General features: G+C 46.9%; 1 protein-coding gene across 2 annotated transcripts in view; it reads left to right on the plus strand.

Annotated features, from left to right (window-relative positions):
* The window catches only part of MYO19 (myosin XIX), a 603,741-nt gene that overhangs the window by 254,695 nt on the left and 328,892 nt on the right, over positions 1-20,154 (plus strand). For both annotated transcript variants that reach the window (XM_086954910.1, XM_086954911.1), the window contains one exon: positions 14,264-14,354. In XM_086954910.1, coding sequence (XP_086811036.1) covers positions 14,264-14,354 — 91 coding nt within the window. The remainder of the gene's footprint in view (positions 1-14,263; positions 14,355-20,154) is intronic.

Raw genomic sequence — 20,154 nt, forward strand, 5'->3', positions numbered from 1 at the left:
CGTCGATGTCGAAGATATCGACGACGACCGCGCCGTCGACGACGACCGCACCGTCGACGACGAAGGTACCGTCGACGACCACACCGTCGACGACGAAGGTACCGTCGACGACCACACCGTCGACGAAGGAACCGTCGACAAAGGGAACGGCGACGAAGGGACCGTCGACGACCTCACTGTCGACACTTGAATCGTTGACGCCATGGAAAAAATCAGATTTGATTCCGCCAAAGAGGAAGGATAAAAATCCGATTATGCCAGATCTAACGTCCCCAAGTAGGGTACAAAAATTACTCCCATCTTGTCTCCTACAGAGTGATGAATCAGAAGATGACCAGTATGAGCAAGCTACTAGTCCTTCAGATCTTATTGTAAAGTGCCAGAGCACAGATGAAGATGGAGATGATGTCGTTTTTACGGAGGAGACTGTACATACACAAGTACAAAAACAGGTCACTCCTATGGTTTGCCTTCCAGTATCTATTGTCTCAGATCTTCAATTCTTGATCACAGACTACAAAAAACGATTTCCAGAATCACCAGCAGCATCCTCCAAACCGCAACCATCTCCAAAGACAAGACCACCACCTCTGGATCTCCCTCAGGAGAGAGAAGCGGTTCATAATGTTCAGTCAGACGACGAGGGCGAGGAACCAGAAGAAGGGGAGGTACGGGATGACCTGTCCAATAACAGAGATGATGAGGATTATATCGCTCATTCTCCGGCCACACCTGAACCTCATACTTCGGAATCCCCACCAGTGGACATTGGCGGATTCCACAACTTGGTGGAAAGAGCAGCCACGAGATTCCACATGACTATGGAATCACAGGAAACAGACTGTTTCCTATATGATTTTAAAGATCCGATCAAAAAGACAGCCAGATCAATTCCCATAATTGATCACATATGGGAACAAGGCCAGCAATTGAGGCAAACTCCAGCATCTGTCTCTATAGAGGTACCCAGACTGGATAAAAAATATAAGGCACCAACAACAGCAGCTACCTGCCTTAATGCGCATCCCAAACCAGATTCTGTAGTCACCCAAGCGGCTCAAAAGAATTTAAGAAATCCGTCCTCTCCACTGTCAGCACCACCAGACAAGGAGGGCAGAAAATTAGACAGCATAGGCAAACGTTTTTCAACCACGTCAGCCATGACTATCAAAATAGCTAACGCCATTGCCCTAATTGGGAGATACAACAGGCAATTATGGGAAGAAATTGTCCCATACCTGACAGAAATACCTTAAGACTTAAAGGAGAAAGTCCAATCGCTCCTAAAGGAGGGACAATCGTCCGCATCAAAAATCATCGATTGCGCTGTAGATGTCGCAATGACAGGCTTCAGACAACTGGCTGGTGCAGCAGTCTTACGAAGACAAGGGTGGCTAAAAGCAATATCCTTCCGCCAAGAAATCCAAAATAAAGTCTCCGACATGCCATATGACGGACAGCACCTATTCGGTGAGAAAATAGACGAGACCCTACAGGCAATCAAAAAAGATACAGACACGGCACGAGCTCTAGGCACGTTACAGTTCAAAAACCAGTCCTTTCAAGGGAACAGGGGTAGAGGTCAGCCCTCTTATAGAGGGTCATATCAAGGAAAATCCTCATACTCCTATAATCAAGGCCGATCACAATACCGGCAACAGCAGCAAGGTCGCCAGACCTCCTATGGGAAATCAAACTTCAGAGGAAGAAACCAGTGGAAATCAACAGGCGGACGCCAATGACCGTTTCCAACAGCCGGTCCCTCCACCATCTCATTCTTTCAAAATTGGAGGCAAACTCACACATTTCCTCCACAATTGGAAATCAATAACAACGGATCGGTGGGTGCTCCAATTAATCCAATACGGACACTCATTGAAATTCAGTTCAATCCCCCCGATAACTCCTCCTCGCAAGATTCAACACAGACACCTACGATTACTCCTTCAAGAGATTTCATCAATGTTGAAGAAAGGAGCAATAGAGCGAGTCCCATCAGCTCAAAAAGGAAAGGGATTTTACTCCCGCTTCTTTCTAATACAACAGAAAAGGAAGAAATGGAGGCCCATACTAGATCTCAGGGCACTCAATACATTCTTGAAGAGCCAATCATTTCGGATGGTGACCATTCAGGAAACCTTGGGATCTCTAGAGGAAAGAGACTTTATGACGTCTTTAGACCTGCAAGACGCATATTATCACATCCCAATACACAGGCGCCACAAAAAATTCCTAAGATTCGCTGTAGCAGGTTAGCACTACCAATTCTGTGTCCTCCCATTCGGCCTAAAATCGGCACCCCGCGTTTTCACAAAGTGCCTCTCTCCAGTGTCAGCTTTCCTACGTCAACAGGGACACCAGGTTTCCCCTACCTGGACGACTGGCTAGTGAAGGCACCTTCGATGGCATGCGCACAAATGTCTTCCAACGCCTGTCTCAATATTTTCAAAAAACTGGGCCTGACACTCAATCTCGAGAAGTCAATCTTACAGCCCTCCAGAGTTATAACTTTTCTAGGGGCAACTCTAAATACGACATCCTCAACAGCATTCCCATCGCAGGAAAGTTAACACAAAATAATTACTATGGCCACCGCAGTTACTTCAAGGAGCACCATCCGAGTCCGTACTTTCAAATCCCTCCTAGGGATGATGTCCTCGTGTATACTACTCATTCCTCACTGTCGGCTCAGAATGTGCCCCCTCCAAGAGGCCTTGACCAAGCAGTGGACTCAGTCTACAGACTCTTTCGAGGATCACATAGTGATTACTCCACAAATCACCAAGGCTTACGCTGGTGGAGGACATTCAAGAACTTATCGCAAGGACTAACGTTCCTGCTGCCTCCAACTCCACATGTCATAACTACAGATGCCTCTCTAGAAGGATGGGGAGCAGTCCTTCAAGAATTACAAATCAGTGGCAAGTGGACAGACCAAGAGAGGAAACTCCACATCAATCTTCTAGAACTGAGGGCAGTTTTCCTATCTCTCCAGGCCTTCCTCCCTCGCATCAAAGACTCAGCAGTGCTTTTAAGAACGGACAACAAAGCAACAATGCACTACTTGAACAAGCAGGGAGGGACACGTTCGCTGACACTATTTCGCGAATCGCAAAAAATGTGGAACTGGCTATACTCCACAATATCGACCTCACAGCAGAGTATGTCCCAGGCAAGGACAACGTCATAGCGGACGCTTTGAGCAGACAGAGGTCTCTGTCACACGAATGGGAACTCAACCAAAAAGTTCTAAACGACATTTTCTCGAAATGGGGGAGACCGCAGATCGATCTCTTCGCCACCAGGGAGAACGCCAAATGCCAAAACTTCGCAAGCTGGCATCCCCAATCGCGGTCATTAGGAAATGCATTTTCCATCGCCTGGTGCAACGTGTTTGTGTACGCATTTCTGCCATTTCCCCTGATAACAAGAGTCATTCGGAAAATGAAAACGGAACACTGCACACTGATTCTCATTGCCCCGTTGTGGCCGAGGCAGCATTGGTTCACGGACCTTCGTCGCCTCTCAGTCCAACCATCAATCCATCTGGGCCAACAGCCATCCCTACTCACGATGTCCAAAGGCCAAGTACTCCACCCGAATCTGAAATCTCTCAGATTATCGGCATGGCTCCTGAGTACAGGGAATTCTACCAGCTAAACATTCCACAGGAGTGCAAGAATGTCCTAGCAAAGGCAAGAGCAGACAGCACAAACAAAACTTATTCCTTAAAATGGAAACACTTTTGCGTTTGGTGTATGGACAAAGATCTCCATCCCTTTCAGATCACTCCGGAGCAGATCCTGCCACATTTATTACACCTGGCACAATCGGGACTTGCCCATGCCTCTATCAGAGTTCATCTGGCAGCCATCTCCCGCTTTACACGAACTTCAAAAGGACCATCTCTCTTGTCCCACAGATTAGTTAAGCAATTCCTTAAGGGACTCTACAGATCCTTTCCTCAGCCACGCAGAGTTCCACCAACATGGCACCTTAATGTGGTACTCAACCAATTAATGAAACATCCATTTGAACCCATTCATAGGGCTGATATCAAATACATTTCATGGAAAACAGCCCTACTTTTAGCTCTGACCTCAGCGAGAAGGGTCAGCGAGCTACAAGCTCTTTCCATTCAAGATCCCTTCATGCAGTTCAGGGAAGATAGTGATTTTAAGGACTAATCCTTGCTTCATTCTCAAGATCCCTCGGACTTACACTTAAATGAACCACTAGTCCTGCGATCATTCTTCCCAAATCCTAGTACTGCAGCTGAACTATCCCTTCACTCTTTGGACCTAAAGAGATGGCTTAAATTTTACCTGGACAAAACAAAACATTTCAGGAAAACGAATCAGCTTTTCATCGCCTTCAGCAGACCAAGAAAAGGCATGCCACTTTCCAAACAAAGCATTTCACGATGGATATCCTCTGCAATTGCCTTTTGCCATGACAAAGCCGGACGACCGTTACACTCCAAAGTCCGAGCTCATTCCACAAGAGCTGTGTCCACATCGGCGGCACTATTCGCTGGGGTGCCAATTCTGGACATTTGCAGGGCAGCGACATGGAAGTCGCCGCACACATTTACCAGGCATTACTGCCTGGATACGGAACTGATGCAGGATGCAGCTGTAGGCCAGGCTGTACTTCGCCATCTATTCCAGTGAGATGAGCCTTCCTCCTTCCCACCATCCTTTGTTGGTATGCACATTTACTTCTTTATTCTGTTTACTTGTTGATGGTTGCTAGTCGTATGATATGTATTATCTCAGACTGTTTACACTGTCATCACAAATGTGCATAATGTATTGCTCGCTACTCTGATTCAGGCATGTGAATCTATGAAAGACACCCATAATACTGGATAAGAAATGCGTTACTTACCTGTAACTGCAGTTATCCAGTATTGGTGTCTTTCATAGATTCACATGCAACCCTCCCAGGAAGGTCTCACCTCTCTTTCTATCATATATTACGCCTACCTAGCTTGGTGCGTACGAAAATCTGAGAGACTGAGGCTCCTGGCAGGAAGGTTCTAGAGGGAGGTGGTAGCTGATTGGCTACCTTCTAGAGTCTGGTCCTTTTTACAAAAGGACATCGATAGGCTACTAAGGCAAGGCCCTTAGGCCTATTTTTCTCTATGTATGTCTATAGGACATTACTTTTATATGTTCCGGGGACTCCCATCTCGACGACGGGGAATGATTCAGGCATGTGGATCTATGAAAGACACCAATACTGGATAACTGCAGTTACAGGTAAGTAACGCATTTCTTATTTCGATTTTCAAGAAGGGTAGTAGGTCAGATGTAAAAAACTATCGCCCCATTTCCCTCCTTGACTCCTCAATAAAGATCATGAGTCGAGTCATGCTGGCTAGGCTTGAAAAGTGGGTTGAACAAAAGGGCATTCTGGCCGATAGCCAGTATGGATTTAGGAAGGGACGGGGCACATTAGATAAGTGTTTAAACCTTGACCTCATAATTGGTAAATACGTTGAAGCGAAAGGCGGTGCATTATATCTATGCTTTGCTGATCTAAGCAGCGCCTTTGATATGGTTGACCACGCCATTTTATGGCCTATCTTGTTACGGATGGGAGCCCCTGAGGGTATTATTTTCTTTCTTGCCAGGCTGTACCAAAAGCTGCAAACCTGTGTGTGTTATGGAACTAGGGGAGAATGTACCCCCAAATTTAGCGTTCGACGCAGCATTAGACAAGGCTGTGTACTAGCCCTGTTACTGTTAATTTTATTCATAAATGAAATTGATGTAATTTTAAAGAGTGTCCAAGCTGATGCCCCTAGGTTAAAAGGCGTATCCGTACCGGTGTTATTATATGCCGACGACGGAGTGCTTCTTTCAAGAACCCCTTTGGGTCTCCAACGTTTGATGGACAGACGTTTATTGTTTATTAAGGACAGGAAACTGCTCATAAATATGGAAAAAACGCGTACTATGACTTATGGGGCCAATAATAAATCTAATACCTTTTTTATTGATTGTAATAAGGTGCAACCAGTTGATACATTTTGTTATCTTGGAATTACTTTTTTTAATGACCGAAAATGGACCAATGAATTTGATAATATTATTAATAAAATGGCAAAAAGCGCCCATGGTATCTTCAGATTTGCAGCCAAAGTTGGGGATAGGCGAACCAGGGGTTCGAGGCATGTGGGCTGCTGAATTCATATCTGTGCATAGATCGCCGCCTAGTGTTGGGTCCGGATGATTGCACATTGTTGTCCTGGAAGAGTCTTTGAAGTATCACGAGATAGGTGGCTCCTCCCCTGGACTACAGTGCGCATGGGCATCGACTCCATCCTCAGATTGTTTTTTTCCGCCATTGGGTTCGGATGTCTTTAATTCCCTCTTTTCGGAATCGCTAGAAAAACTTTCTTAAGACCAAAAGGTCTTTAGGCTATACGTCGGTATTGTCTTGCGTTCGGCTTTACTTCTTCTAGCTCGGCTCCGAGCCGGTTTTCTGTACTTCCGCGTGCTCTCGCCGTGGAAGGCCTAGTCGACCCTCCTGACTTATCGACCATCCATCATGGACCGGAGTCCATTCAAAAGATGTCCGGTCTGTAACTCGAAGTACCCCCACATCGACGTCCACCCGGTGTGCAACAAGTGTCTGTCACCGGACCACGATGAGGCCAAGTGTATGGCCTGTTCACGCTTCAGGTCCAAGAAGACACTCAAGCTTCGACGTGCTGCGCGCCTGGAGGCCCAGCAATCTGCTTCGGCGCCTGCGGACATTTTCGATGCTGGGGATGTCGAGGAAGAATATATTCAGGACGTCTCGGAATCAAACCCCGCGTCGGACGTCGAAGAAGACTACGACGCTGATGCTGAGGTGTTCGAAAGCGAAGAAGTCGTCGAGGAGGTAGGAGACGACGACGGGGCCCTGGGGGCCATGGAGGATAGCTCGGACGAGGAGCTTCCTCAAACTGATTCTGGGGCCGTGCCTATTCATAAGGCCCAGGTCGAGGGATCGCCTTTGGGCCTTACCCAAGACCTCGATATGGGTTCCACGGCCCCGCCTTCGGGCCCGGCCACAGACATTGTTGCCGAGCTTCTCCCTGGTAAAACGAAACCGAAAGTGAAACCTACGGTCTCAGCGCCAGATACTGCACAGGTGCAGACATCGAAACCGAAAGTGCACACCCCTTTGGTCGGCTCAATGACTTCGGAGGCTTCGGCGCCGAAGAAGCCGAAGATGGCTGTCGAGCCGAAAGGCCACGTCAAGGGCGTCGAGACGAAGTCTACTGCGCCAAAGACTAAGGTGAAGGTGGTCGATACTGGCGCGTCGGCGCCAAAGATGGTCGACGCCGGCAAGGGCCTTTTCGACCCGAAGAAAACTGTCGCCGAACCGAAGAAAACTCTCGGTGACCCGAAGAAGCGGCTTGATGACCCGAAGGTCCTCTCTGCCCCGCGTCCGCACGACAAGGCCAAGGGCGCTGCGCCTCGTGAGTCGACTGCGAAAGTGGCCTCGAAGGACCCTACTCCGAAAGCGGCCTCGAAGGACTCCGCTGAACCAGCGCGTCCATCCGCCGCGTTCACCAAAAAGGTGATGGACTCCCTGCAGCGCATCAAAGACGGCACCGCGGCGGTCGAACCGAAGGACCTTCCGCCTGCGAAGCCTGTGGAGAAACCAGTTAAGGCGTCCACGCCGATCCTCTTTACGTTGCCACCTAAGACGGCGCCAAAGGCTTTCGCTCCTAAGGCAGTGGCCGGCGTGCCCGAAAAGGTCTCCTCGGCGCCGAAGGCGTCGTCAGTGGTCCTCGGCCCGCGACCTCGACGACCTTCGAGGGATGAGCGTCAGGAACACTTCATCGACGCTGAAACGGGCAGGCTTTCACTCCTGAAGCGGAAAATCACCCCAGAACCCCAGCTGGAGTCTTACAAGATTCCTCTCAAGAAGAAGAAGGACTCTGCTTGCTCTCCTGTCTTGGTGGAACCCCTTTCACCACAGACTCATGATGTGTCGCCCACTTACTCCGATGTGGACGCTGGTGAGGGAGATGAAGAGGATGAATACAGTTATCCAGTCTATACAGACCCTGAGGATACCAATGAGCCCTGGGCAGCTGGTGGTGACCCTGGGGATCCTCATTCAGGACAAGACCCTCAACTCTTTTCTGCAAAGACTTCACCTACAGAAGACTCTGCTGCTTTTAATGCCCTCATTGAACGGGCGGCTGCCAATCACAATGTCCAGCTGCATGCTGACCCTGTGGATGTGGATTTCCTCTTTGACACTTTTTCAGTGTCGGACAAAACTGTAAAAACTTTGCCTATGCTGAAAGGTGTTTTAAAGCATGCGGCTGAGATCTTTAAAGAACCAACCAGAGTGAGGGTGATAAACCCTAGAATTGACAAAAAATACAGGTCGGCATCTACTGATCCAACCTACATTAAAGGCCAGTTGCCTCTGGACTCCCTTATCGTCTCGAATGCCCGGAAGAGGGCCAATTCTCAGACTACGGGTGATGCTCCTCCCCCAGACAAAGAATCCAAGGTCTTTGAGGCTTCGGGGAAGAGGGTAGCAGCACAGGCAGCCAACATATGGCACATCTCTAACACACAGGCGCCAGTGGCGCGCTATGACAGGGCGCACTACGATACACTAGAGACCCTGTTGCAACACCTGCCTGATCAATATAAGGAAGGGGCTGAGATGCTGATTCAGGAAGGGAAGCTAATCTCTAACGCTTCCATTAAGTGCGCTCTGGACGCAGCTGATACCGCGGCCAGAGCTATAAACACCAGCGTTATGCTTCGGAGACATGCCTGGCTGAGAATCTCTGGATTTAAGCCAGACATCCAAACCACCATCCTGAACCAAACGGGTAACCCAGATCACCTGTTTGGCCCGGAGGTTGACATCACCCTAGAGAAAATGAAAAAGGACACTGACACTGCTAAATCCATGGGTGCCTTACAGTCCCAGCAGTTTCGGGGTGGGTCCTTTCGTCGCTCCAGCTCTAGAGGCGCCTCCAGGGGTCAGATTTCACAGTCCACGCAATACTACAAAGGCAACACCCAGACAACTTACACCAACAAGAGTCGAGGTGGATATCGTGGCAACAGCGCCAAGGGTAGAGGACGTGGCAACAACAACTCCAGGTCCTCTGCCACCAGCAAACAGTGACGCCTTGTCACTGCCCCCCGACCACACAACACCGGTCGGGGGGAGACTCCAGCAGTTCCTGCCCGTCTGGAAGTCCATCACCACGGACAGGTGGGTCAGAAAACTTATACAACACGGTTATTGTCTGGAATTAACATCCACTCCACCCAACATGCCCCCAAGGCACCGTCCTATGTCGGACAAGCACTTGCACTTATTGCAGCAGGAGGTCACGGTCATGCTGCAAAAAGGGGCAATAGAGCTCGTGCCCATGCCAGAAAGAGGCACAGGGGTATACTCCCTCTACTTCTTGATTCCAAAGAAGGACGGGTCCCTCAGGCCCATCCTGGACCTCAGGCCCCTCAACTACTACATCCTGTCGGAGCACTTCCACATGCTGACCCTGCAGCAAGTGCTCCCGTTGCTCAGGCAGGGGGATTTTCTTGCAACTTTAGACCTAAAGGATGCGTACTTTCACATTCCTCTGCACCCTTCACACAGGAAATACCTCAGATTCACCATCCAAAACCAACACTACCAGTTCAAGGTTTTGCCTTTCGGTGTCACCACGGCACCCAGGGTGTTCACAAAGTGCCTGGCGACAGTGGCGGCGCATCTCAGGAGACGGAACATCCACGTCTACCCCTATCTGGACGATTGGCTCATCCAAGCGAAGTCAGCCCAGCAGTGCGCCGCCCACATGTCCCACACCATTCACCTCCTGCACGATCTGGGATTCTCACTGAACTACCCAAAATCCCACCTTCAGCCCGCCCACGTACGGCAGTACCTGGGCGCGACCATAAACACTCTGGCGGCCACAGCACAGCCAAATTCAGTGAGAGTCAGCAGCATTCAATCGCTGATACAAAAATTCAGGCCTCAACACTCGCTTCCAGCAAGAGTGTTTATGCAGTTGATAGGCATGATAGCCTCCTGCATTTCCATAGTCCCGCACGCGAGGCTACATATGCGCCCGTTTCAGGAGTGCTTAGCACGTCAGTGGACTCAGGCTCACGGGCAGTTGAAAGACCTAGTGTTGGTGAGCGGTCGGGCATACAACTCTCTGCATTGGTGGAATCCACGAAACCTTTGCAAGGGCCGACCGTTCCAAGAGCCTGTGCCACAGATCATCCTGATGACGGACGCCTCTCTCCAGGGATGGGGAGCTCATGTACTCCATTACACAGTGCAGGGTCTATGGACGCAACAGCAACGGAAGATGCACATCAATGTTCTCGAACTGATGGCAATCTTCATGGCACTCAAAGCCTTCAACAAAGCAACGTGTTGATCCGGACGGACAACATGACAGCCATGTACTATATTCAGAAGCAGGGAGGAACACACTCTCCACAGCTGTCTCATCTGGCTCAGAGCATGTGGAAGTGGGCCATTCAGAGGAACATCTTCCTCATGGCAGAACACCTCCCGGGCAAGGACAATCAGATGGCGGACCTGCTCAGCAGGCACAGCCACCTGATGCACGAGTGGGAGATACATCCATCAGTACTCCAACCGTACTTCCAAAGGTGGGGTCATCCAGAGATAGACCTGTTCGCCACAAGGGAGAATGCAAAATGCCAAAGCTTCGCCGCCAGGTTCCCACACCCACAATCGCAGGGCAATGCGATATGGATGAACTGGTCAGGCAAATTTGCGTACGCTTTTCCCCCAGCACCACTGATACCGCTGGTGGCACGCAAGCTCAGGCAGCACTCGATGACTCTCATCCTGGTTGCTCCAACGTGGGCTCTCCAACCATGGTACACCACGTTTCTGGAACTATCCGTGGTACCGCATCAGAGGCTACGTCTCACACCCAGCCTTCTGACGCAGAGCCATGGCGACATTCAGCATCCAGATCCGCAACAGCTCAACCTGGCGATCTGGCTCCTGAAGTCCTAGAGTTTGGCTATCTGCACTTGCCTTCCGACTGTATGGACATCATTCGGGAGGCGAGGAAGCCCACCACCAGAGCATGCTATGCGGCAAAATGGAAGCGGTTTGTCATTTATTGTGCAGACCACAACATTAACCGGCTAGATGCTTCTATTCAGAATATCATCTGTTACCTTTTCCATCTGTACAAATGTAATTTGGCCTATGCTTCCATTCGCATACATCTATCTGCAATGGCCGCTTATCTCCAGAATAGGCAGCACCTCTCCCTTTTCAGGGTGCCTGCCATTAAGGCATTTCTGGAAGGTCTCAAAAGAGTCATTCCTCTGCGGACTCCCCCAGCTTCGGAGTGGAACCTCAATGTGGTCCTCACCCGGCTGATGGGTCCTCCCTTTGAGCCACTGCATTCCTGTGAGATTCAGTTCTTGACGTGGAAAGTGGCTTTCCTCATAGCAATTACATCGCTACGCAGAGTTAGTGAATTACAAGCCCTAACTATCCAAGAGCCATTTATTCAAATTCATTCTAACAGGGTGGTGCTTCGCACTAACTCTAAATTTCTACCCAAAGTTGCATCTCAATTCCATATCAACCAAACTATTGAATTAACAGTTTTCTTCCAAAATCCTGAGTCATTGGCGGAGAGAATGCTCCACACCCTTGACGTCAAAAGGGCCCTGATGTATTACATCGATAGGACCAAGGATTTTAGGAAGACTAAGCAACTCTTTGTCGCATTTGCACCGCACCACAAAGGCAACCCTATTCCCAAGGCTGGTATTGCTAGGTGGATCGTTAAATGCATCCAGATCTGCTATCTGAAAGCAAAACGTACTCTCACCATTCCACCAAGGGCCCACTCCACCAGAAAGTTGGGGGCCTCTTTGGCATTCCTTGGAAACATTCCTTTGGAAGACATATGTAGAGCAGCCACATGGTCTACCACACACACATTTACAAAGCATTATTGTGTTGATGTGCACTCCAAACAGCAGGCAGCTGTAGGGCAGGCTGTTCTCAAAACACTTTTCCAAACTGCTGCAGCTGGCACGGGCGGCCGCCGCTAATAGAGGGACTGCTATGTATTCTATGCACAGATATGATTTCAGCAGCCCACATGCCTCGAACCAAATATGCTACTTACCAGTATGCATCTGTTCTTGGCATGTAGGGCTGCTGACATTCATATCGCCCGCCCTCCTCCCCGGCGCCTGTAGCAGCTGCAGAATTCACATATATTTCTAGCATGGTCATCATTCACTGAGTTTCCCTCCATCTTGGCCACAATGGCTAAAAACAATCTGAGGATGGAGTCGATGCCCATGCGCACTGTAGTCCAGGGGAGGAGCCACCTATCTCGTGATACTTCGAAGACTCTTCCAGGACAACAATGTGCAATCATCCGGACCCAACTCTAGGCGGCGATCTATGCACAGATATGAATGGCAGCAGCCCTACATGCCAAGAACAGATGCATACTGGTAATTAGCATATTCGACATGTTGCATATCTATCAAGCTAGATGCGTTACAATTGCACTGTATGGGGCGGCTATTTTGGTTTGCAGCTGTGACCATAAATTACAGCTGGAGGAAAATTTCTTCTTAAAAAGGCTCCTGTGTTTACCCATCTCTGCCACCACTGTGCTAATCCACCGGGAATTAGACATCAACTTCCTGATTGATCTATTATCTTTAAGACCACTTATGTTATGGCGTTCCATATGGCTGCAGGACGAAAAGTCCTTTAATAGATCAATAATTGAGGATTGTCTTTCATTGGACATGTACAGGAAAATCCCCTGGACAAAATATCTCGCTGATTGTTTCGTGCAAATATTTAACCTTAATGTTCTGACTGACCCAAGGGCTGCTTCGGCGATACCAAAAGCTGAGCTGAAAGTAAAATTCCTGGATAATTTGGCAAGGAAGAGAGCTTTTGCCAGTGGATCCATGATAACTGTCACGTTTTTCAGTCGATATTCCCTCACTGAAGGTTTTCCACCCTACCTAGCCTTGGTGACTAGGCAAACCCACAAGTTTGTCCTAACCAGACTAAGGTTTGGAATAGCACATCATCTGGTGGCCTTACCTAACCTTAAGCAACATCCCAAAGGTCCATGTTTGTGTGACGGCATATCTAAACAGAGCACCTTGCACTTTCTACTAGTATTTAAACTGTACATGAACCTTCGTATTACGTATTTAAAACCTATGTTTGTCAAATATGGTGTACGTACAGTTGATGAGGCAATGAGTCTTATTTTTAATATGAAATCCGCTGATATCTGTTTTTATTATGCTGTGTTTTTAAATAAGTCTATCAGTATGCGAAAAGGTATGATATTTTAATGTTCTTGGTTCGTATTCCATGACATTCTTTTTATAAATTGTTGATTCATGTATTTTTAATATGTGCTTTTATGGTCATTTTACATGTTCCGAATAAAGCTTCATGAATTGAATTGAATTGAGTTTGAGGTTGCACGTTTGTTATTCAGTGCCTCTTGGTTAGCTTTTCCTTTTTTCTATAATTATTAGGGTCACAACTTTATTTCATGGACACCCTGGGATTGTCTGGTGGAGAATGGTTTTGGACTGCTGACACACTGCTAAACTATTGCGCTAAAGTTTCTTCTTAAACAGTATTGTTTGGGGCCTCCAGCACTTTCTCTATCTTGTGTGAAGTCATCCATGACTTGTTATATATTCAGGAGTTGGATGCAGGTTGTTCTGTGCTATTAGATAAGCAGATTTTTCACATTTGAATTCTGTTGAGAAGATCTCATTATTTTTTTGTTGATGTTTGTTTCTTTCATTTTATATAGTGAGATCCAATACGTAGTGCACAGGCTTTTGAATTTATTCCTAGGATGCACTGGTAGCCAGTTTAGGGCTTTTAGCACAGGCTTTGTGTGGTCCTATCTCTTTATTCTCAGTATGACGGCCTAGTTTTGACGCATAAATAGTTGGAATGAGGTGCGAAAGTACTTTCTTTATGAAAGCAGATACCTCAACTTTTGACTTTACATTGAGGTAAAAGGGCCCTAATCTTAACGGCCAATTTAAAGGGTGTATTTTGTCTTTTGTCCTGCCCACTAGCAAGATTCTAGATTGCTATTCATACAATTGGACATTCAAATGAAAGTTAAAATAAAATGGGAGTTAATTACAGACATGTGACTTGACTATTGACAGGCCATATCTGTCTTTCGTTCCAGCTGTTGGCGGGGCTCCTACATCTCGGAAATATACAGTTTGAAGATCCAGTTGACGAATCTCAACCATGTGATCCACAATCCAATTCCAAAAGTAAGAATAAGATCAAAATTAACAACTTTATTAAGTTTTGCTTTCTTGCAAATCAATCGTAATTCTATTTTTGTAGTGCTTCTAATGTTCTATGTTAATATTTAATGATGGTTAGCCAGAGAATATATAGTGGAAGGATCCTCTTTGCATCTCTGAGCAAGACTAACATGTCCCCTTACCTAAACTTGTATTCCCACTCATATTAAGGCCAAATATTGGCCATTTAGATTATACTCGACAAAATAGGGTGGGGGGGGGGGGGCTACAGGGAATTTAGAGACCTAGCAGTGACATGTTCCCTTTCAGACTAAAAATACAAATAATGTCACCGGGTCTAAAAAAGAAAGAAATGTGGTACTACTAACAGTATGTGAGTGCACTTACATCTATGTGTTTGTAAGATTAGGTGGGCACCTTGTGATCCTTAACAGGGTACCCATCAGTCACCACTCGGAACCGCCCTTCATCATTTGGGATTCCTGTATAGCCATTTGTTAGGAACCGGCACAGTGGAGGAGATGTTAAACCTCTGATGTTACTGATGCCGTCCTTGATGGTCTGAGTCTCACAGGCTATTTAGAAGCTGGAAACAAAAGTGAGAGTGACTGAATGTGCAGTGCATGTAGTGAGAGTGAAACGTGAAACTAAAATTGGGTGAGAGGGCAAAAAAATTACTTTATTCCGTGTTTTGCTCGCTCCTCCAATGTTTAAAAAGCAGTGGGGTAAATTAAACAAATATTCACCCAGATGTATTGGTCAACATGTTTCTGCAATTAGTGGACCACAGAGTCCGTTGCATTCATCAGGACCTATCTTAAACTTAAGCTACTGCAATAGTGAGAAATAATAAAAAGTGACTACAAGTATTAATCTGCGACCTTAGTGGAGATCACCTGGATCCTTTAGGTGTCATCTGATTCCGCAGTTGTTGTATGTCACTGGTGAAAAAAACAAACATAACAGAAAGTAGTAACCACATTAATTTGCGTGCAGTTAGAATGTGATGAGTACATATATAACTATATAACCTATTCTATTTCAAAGGAGTCTTTTGAAGTTTTTCAGTTTATCTATCACATAAAGACATCTAATGATCTTTTATGGCAGGTTACTTTATCTTACCATTGTAGACAAAGTGGAAGGCTGCGCCTCGCCTGGCAACGGCTCAGGATTCGAGGGAAGCACCGCTCTATAAGGGGAAAGGAAGCAAAGAACAGGGGATGTCACTGCTCCTTTAAATCGTCCAATACTGGGGGAAAAGGCAATATCAAGGCTTTGTCAAAGTATTTAAGAAATGAATTTAAGAAATGAAGTAAAGAACAGCTGACCGCTGCGTCTGTCAGCCCCGTGCAGCATGACACTGTTAGTTCTGTTGGTTATTACTCTGCGTAGTGGATTTGTTAAACACTACACACATAGCGTGCCACCGCGTCCTGCACGCCTGGCTTACAGTCGGCGAGTAAAGCCCTCAGTATGAGAGTCAATCGATAAGGCACGGTTGAAGCGCAACGATCTAACAAAGCTGCACGGAGTCAGCAGTCAAAAATTAAGTGTTTCCGTTCAATCGTGGTGCTCACCTGTCCGTCGGTACCTCGCCGCCTTCCTCTGAGCCGATGGGGAGGTAGCGAGGCACCGCGGGCTCACTGGTTAAAAGCGCTGCAGCGATTGGTCCGGTAACGATCACATGGTGTTCACGGACCAATCGGCGTGCAGCTCCTCTCTTGGTCTTAGATGAGGCAGTACCCCCGCCGCGATTCGCTGATAGTGAATCACATGGTCCGACACTGTGGCGAGTACTCCTATTGGTCAAGCCCTCGTTTCTATGAGAACGAGGGTTAAACATAAGCAATTGATGTTTATCATCGTTGTGTCGGAACGAAGGAGTTTAACCATGGTGATTAATGAAGGCTGTGGGTCTTGTTGGCCGAGGAAACAAGGGGACAGTCATCTCGTTATGTAAATAAGGCTAACAATTTACGTAGAATGTAAATGTCGGATCTAGCCCTGAGGTAGCATTGAATGGAATCACGTTTCTGTGGCTGAAGTCACAGTGTTAACCACAATGTAGGGTTTTAACTATAGGGGTATACAGTGAAATCTAATATGGCCCATGGTTCAAGTAAGTTAATACTGATCTAGAAAGTGATTCTTCTTGATGAGTCGCTGACCCGTGTATATGTACAGATAAGTGTGCCAGTAGTCCCTCTTTTAAAGAGAGGACCAAGTAATCTCATCATTAAGTCCACTCCTATTTGTGCCCAGCCTAAACACCCACTTTTGTTCCCTACGCATGAGAAAAGTGGTGCGGTCTGTTACATGTGGTGGAATATATGGCTGTTCAAGAACGGTCCACACAAATGCTGTGGGGTCATGTTTTCTCTCCAAAAAGTGATTTGTCAGCTTGGTGGCTTGTCTTTTCCGACGGATAGTGCTCTTATGTTCGGAAATTCGAATTTTCACTTTTCGAGTAGTCATTCCGACATACTTGAGACCACACGGACATGTGATCAAATAAATTAAGTTGTCACTGTTGCAATTTGTGAATTTTTCTTGTCTCCATGGTCTGTTCGTGCCGATGTCTACCTCCATGGATTTAGTTGTTTGGGGACAGGCTTGGCATGTACCACACGGATGGTGGCCTGTTACTGGTGGTAAATTCCAGATCGTTCCTAGGGCCCTAGGTGTGTTGTCCCGTGGTCTAGTATGGACAATACGATCTTTTAAGTTAGGACCTCTCTTGAAGGAAAAAAGCGGTTTCTCAATGATGTCTCTTCCTGAATTGAGAATAGACCAATGCTTTTTAATTATCTTTTGGAGGTCATTTGATAGGGTCCCAAACGTGGTGACACATGTGAGTCTGTTTAGTGTGGTTTTTTCTACGGGTGGTTCTAGAAGGGCCATTCTGTTGTTGTTACTAGCGCGTTTCAGGGACTTTTTGACCAACTTTGAAGGATATTTGCGGTTTATCAGTTGTTGTTGTAAGGCTCTCGAGTGTGTTACGTAGCCTTCTCTGGTTGAGCAATTCCTCTGCACTCTCAAGAATTGTCCGTATGGCAGATTCTCTTTAAGAGATTTTGGATGGTGACTATCAAAACAGAGTAAAGAGTTTTTGACCATTGGTTTTTTGTAAAGCTCCGATTGTAAGCCTTCTGGGGTAGAGAAAATGTTTAGGTCTAGGAATGCAATTGCTTATGTTTAACCCTCGTTCTCATAGAAACGAGGGCTTGACCAATAGGAGTACTCGCCACAGTGTCGGACCATGTGATTCACTATCAGCGAATCGCGGCGCGGGTACTGCCTCATCTAAGACCAAGAGAGGAGCTGCACGCCGATTGGTCCGTGAACACCATGTGATCGTTACCGGACCAATCGCTGCAGCGCTTTTAACCAGTGAGCCCGCGGTGCCTCGCTACCTCCCCTTCGGCTCAGAGGAAGGCGGCGAGGTACCGACGGACAGGTGAGCACCACGATTGAACGGAAACACTTATTTTTTGACTGCTGACTCCGTGCAGCTTTGTTAGTTCGTTGCGCTTCAACCGTGCCTTACCGATTGACTCTCATACTGAGGGCTTTACTCGCCGACTGTAAACCAGTCGTGCAGGACGCGGTGGCACGCTATGTGTGTAGTGTTTAACAAATCCACTACGCAGAGTAATAACTAACAGAACTAACAGCGTCATGCTGCACGGGGCTGACAGACGCAGCGGTCAGCTGTTCTTTACTTCATTTCTTAAATTCATTTCTTAAATACTTTGACAAAGCCTTGATATTGCCTTTTGCCCCAGTATTGGACGATTTAAAGGAGCAGTGACATCTCCTGTTCTTTGCTTCCTTTCCCCTTTTAGAGCGGTGCTTCCCTCGAATCCTGAGCCGTTGCCAGGCGAGGCGCAGCCTTCCACTTTGTCTACAATGGTAAGATAAAGTAACCTGCCATAAAAGATCATTAGATGTCTTTATGTGATAGATAAACTGAAAAACTTCAAAAGACTCCTTTGAAATAGAATAGGTTATATAGTTATATATGTACTCATCACATTCTAACTGCACGCAAATTAATGTGGTTACTACTTTCTGTTATGTTTGTTTTTTTCACCAGTGACATACAACAACTGCGGAATCAGATGACACCTAAAGGATCCAGGTGATCTCCACTAAGGTCGCAGATTAATACTTGTAGTCACTTTTTATTATTTCTCACTATTGCAGTAGCTTAAGTTTAAGATAGGTCCTGATGAATGCAACGGACTCTGTGGTCCACTAATTGCAGAAACATGTTGACCAATACATCTGGGTGAATATTTGTTTAATTTACCCCACTGCTTTTTAAACATTGGAGGAGCGAGCAAAACACGGAATAAAGTAATTTTTTTGCCCTCTCACCCAATTTTAGTTTCACGTTTCACTCTCAATACATTCACTGCACATTCAGTCACTCTCACTTTTGTTTCCAGCTTCTAAATAGCCTGTGAGACTCAGACCATCAAGGACGGCATCAGTAACATCAGAGGTTTAACATCTCCTCCACTGTGCCGGTTCCTAACAAATGGCTATACAGGAATCCCAAATGATGAAGGGCGGTTCCGAGTGGTGACTGATGGGTACCCTGTTAAGGATCACAAGGTGCCCACCTAATCTTACAAACACATAGATGTAAGTGCACTCACATACTGTTAGTAGTACCACATTTCTTTCTTTTTTAGACCCAGTGACATTATTTGTATTTTTCATTTAGATTATAGCCTGTGTGTTTGGAACATTAAAAGCATAACCAATATATTGGACCATAACCGTGCACCCTGGAAACTGTGTCAAAGCCTGTAGTGAGGCCAAACACTCCTGCACTATTCTCTCATGCATTTTCTAACAACCTCTGACCTATTGCCTATATATATGTGAGCATATTTGAATGGTCTGTGTGAATGTGCGTTTGTTAAATCACGAGTAGACCTGTGTTCGAAGCATGTGGGCTGCAGAATTCATATCTTAGCACAGATCGCCGCCTAGTTTTGGGTCCGGATGTTTGCACTTTGTTGTCCTGGAAGAGTCTTTGAAGTATCACGAGATAGGTGACTCCTCCCTGGACTACAGTGCGCATGGGCATCTTCTCCATCTTCAGATTGGTTTTTTCCGCCATTGGGTTCGGATTCTATTCCTCAACTCCAACTTCGGAACCAAAACTTTTCAACTTTCTAAGGCCAAAAGGTCTTCTACCTCGACGGTATTGTTCTCATTCTGTAAACCATTACTCGATAACACTTTCCATCTCGATCCGGTCGTCGACGCGTGCCGTTGGGCCTTTTCGATGCCACGTGGGCCTGCTGCCGATGGAAAGGACCCCGTTTAAAAGGTGCCCACAATGTCACACCAAGTTCCCACATACTGATAAACATACAGTATGCAACAAGTGCCTCTCTCCCGAGCAAAACTGTCCAGCTTGTGCTCAGTTCCTGTCGAAGAAGACTACCCGGAACCGAAGGGCCGCTAGACAAGAGATGCAGCGGCAGGCACCGGAACCGGAGAACATTTTCGAAGACTAATATGACCTTCCAGAAGCAGCGGATTCCGACCTAGAAATTGTCACTGTAGAGGACCAGCGTGACTCCGATGACCAGATCACACCGGGGCAAACTGTGTGTACCAAGCCCCCTACCCCGTTTTCATCTCAAGACAAGGCTCCGGTCGAAGCATCGCCTAAAGGCCTTAGCCAAGATCGACAAACTCCTTCAGAGACCCTGCCTTCCGGCTCCTCTCCGAAGACCAAACCCAAGCCTTCTGATACCCCGGGAACGAGCTACACTCT

This window comes from Lissotriton vulgaris, chromosome 2_1 (genome assembly GCF_964263255.1).
Source record: "Lissotriton vulgaris chromosome 2_1, aLisVul1.2, whole genome shotgun sequence".
NCBI lineage: Eukaryota > Metazoa > Chordata > Amphibia > Caudata > Salamandridae > Lissotriton > Lissotriton vulgaris.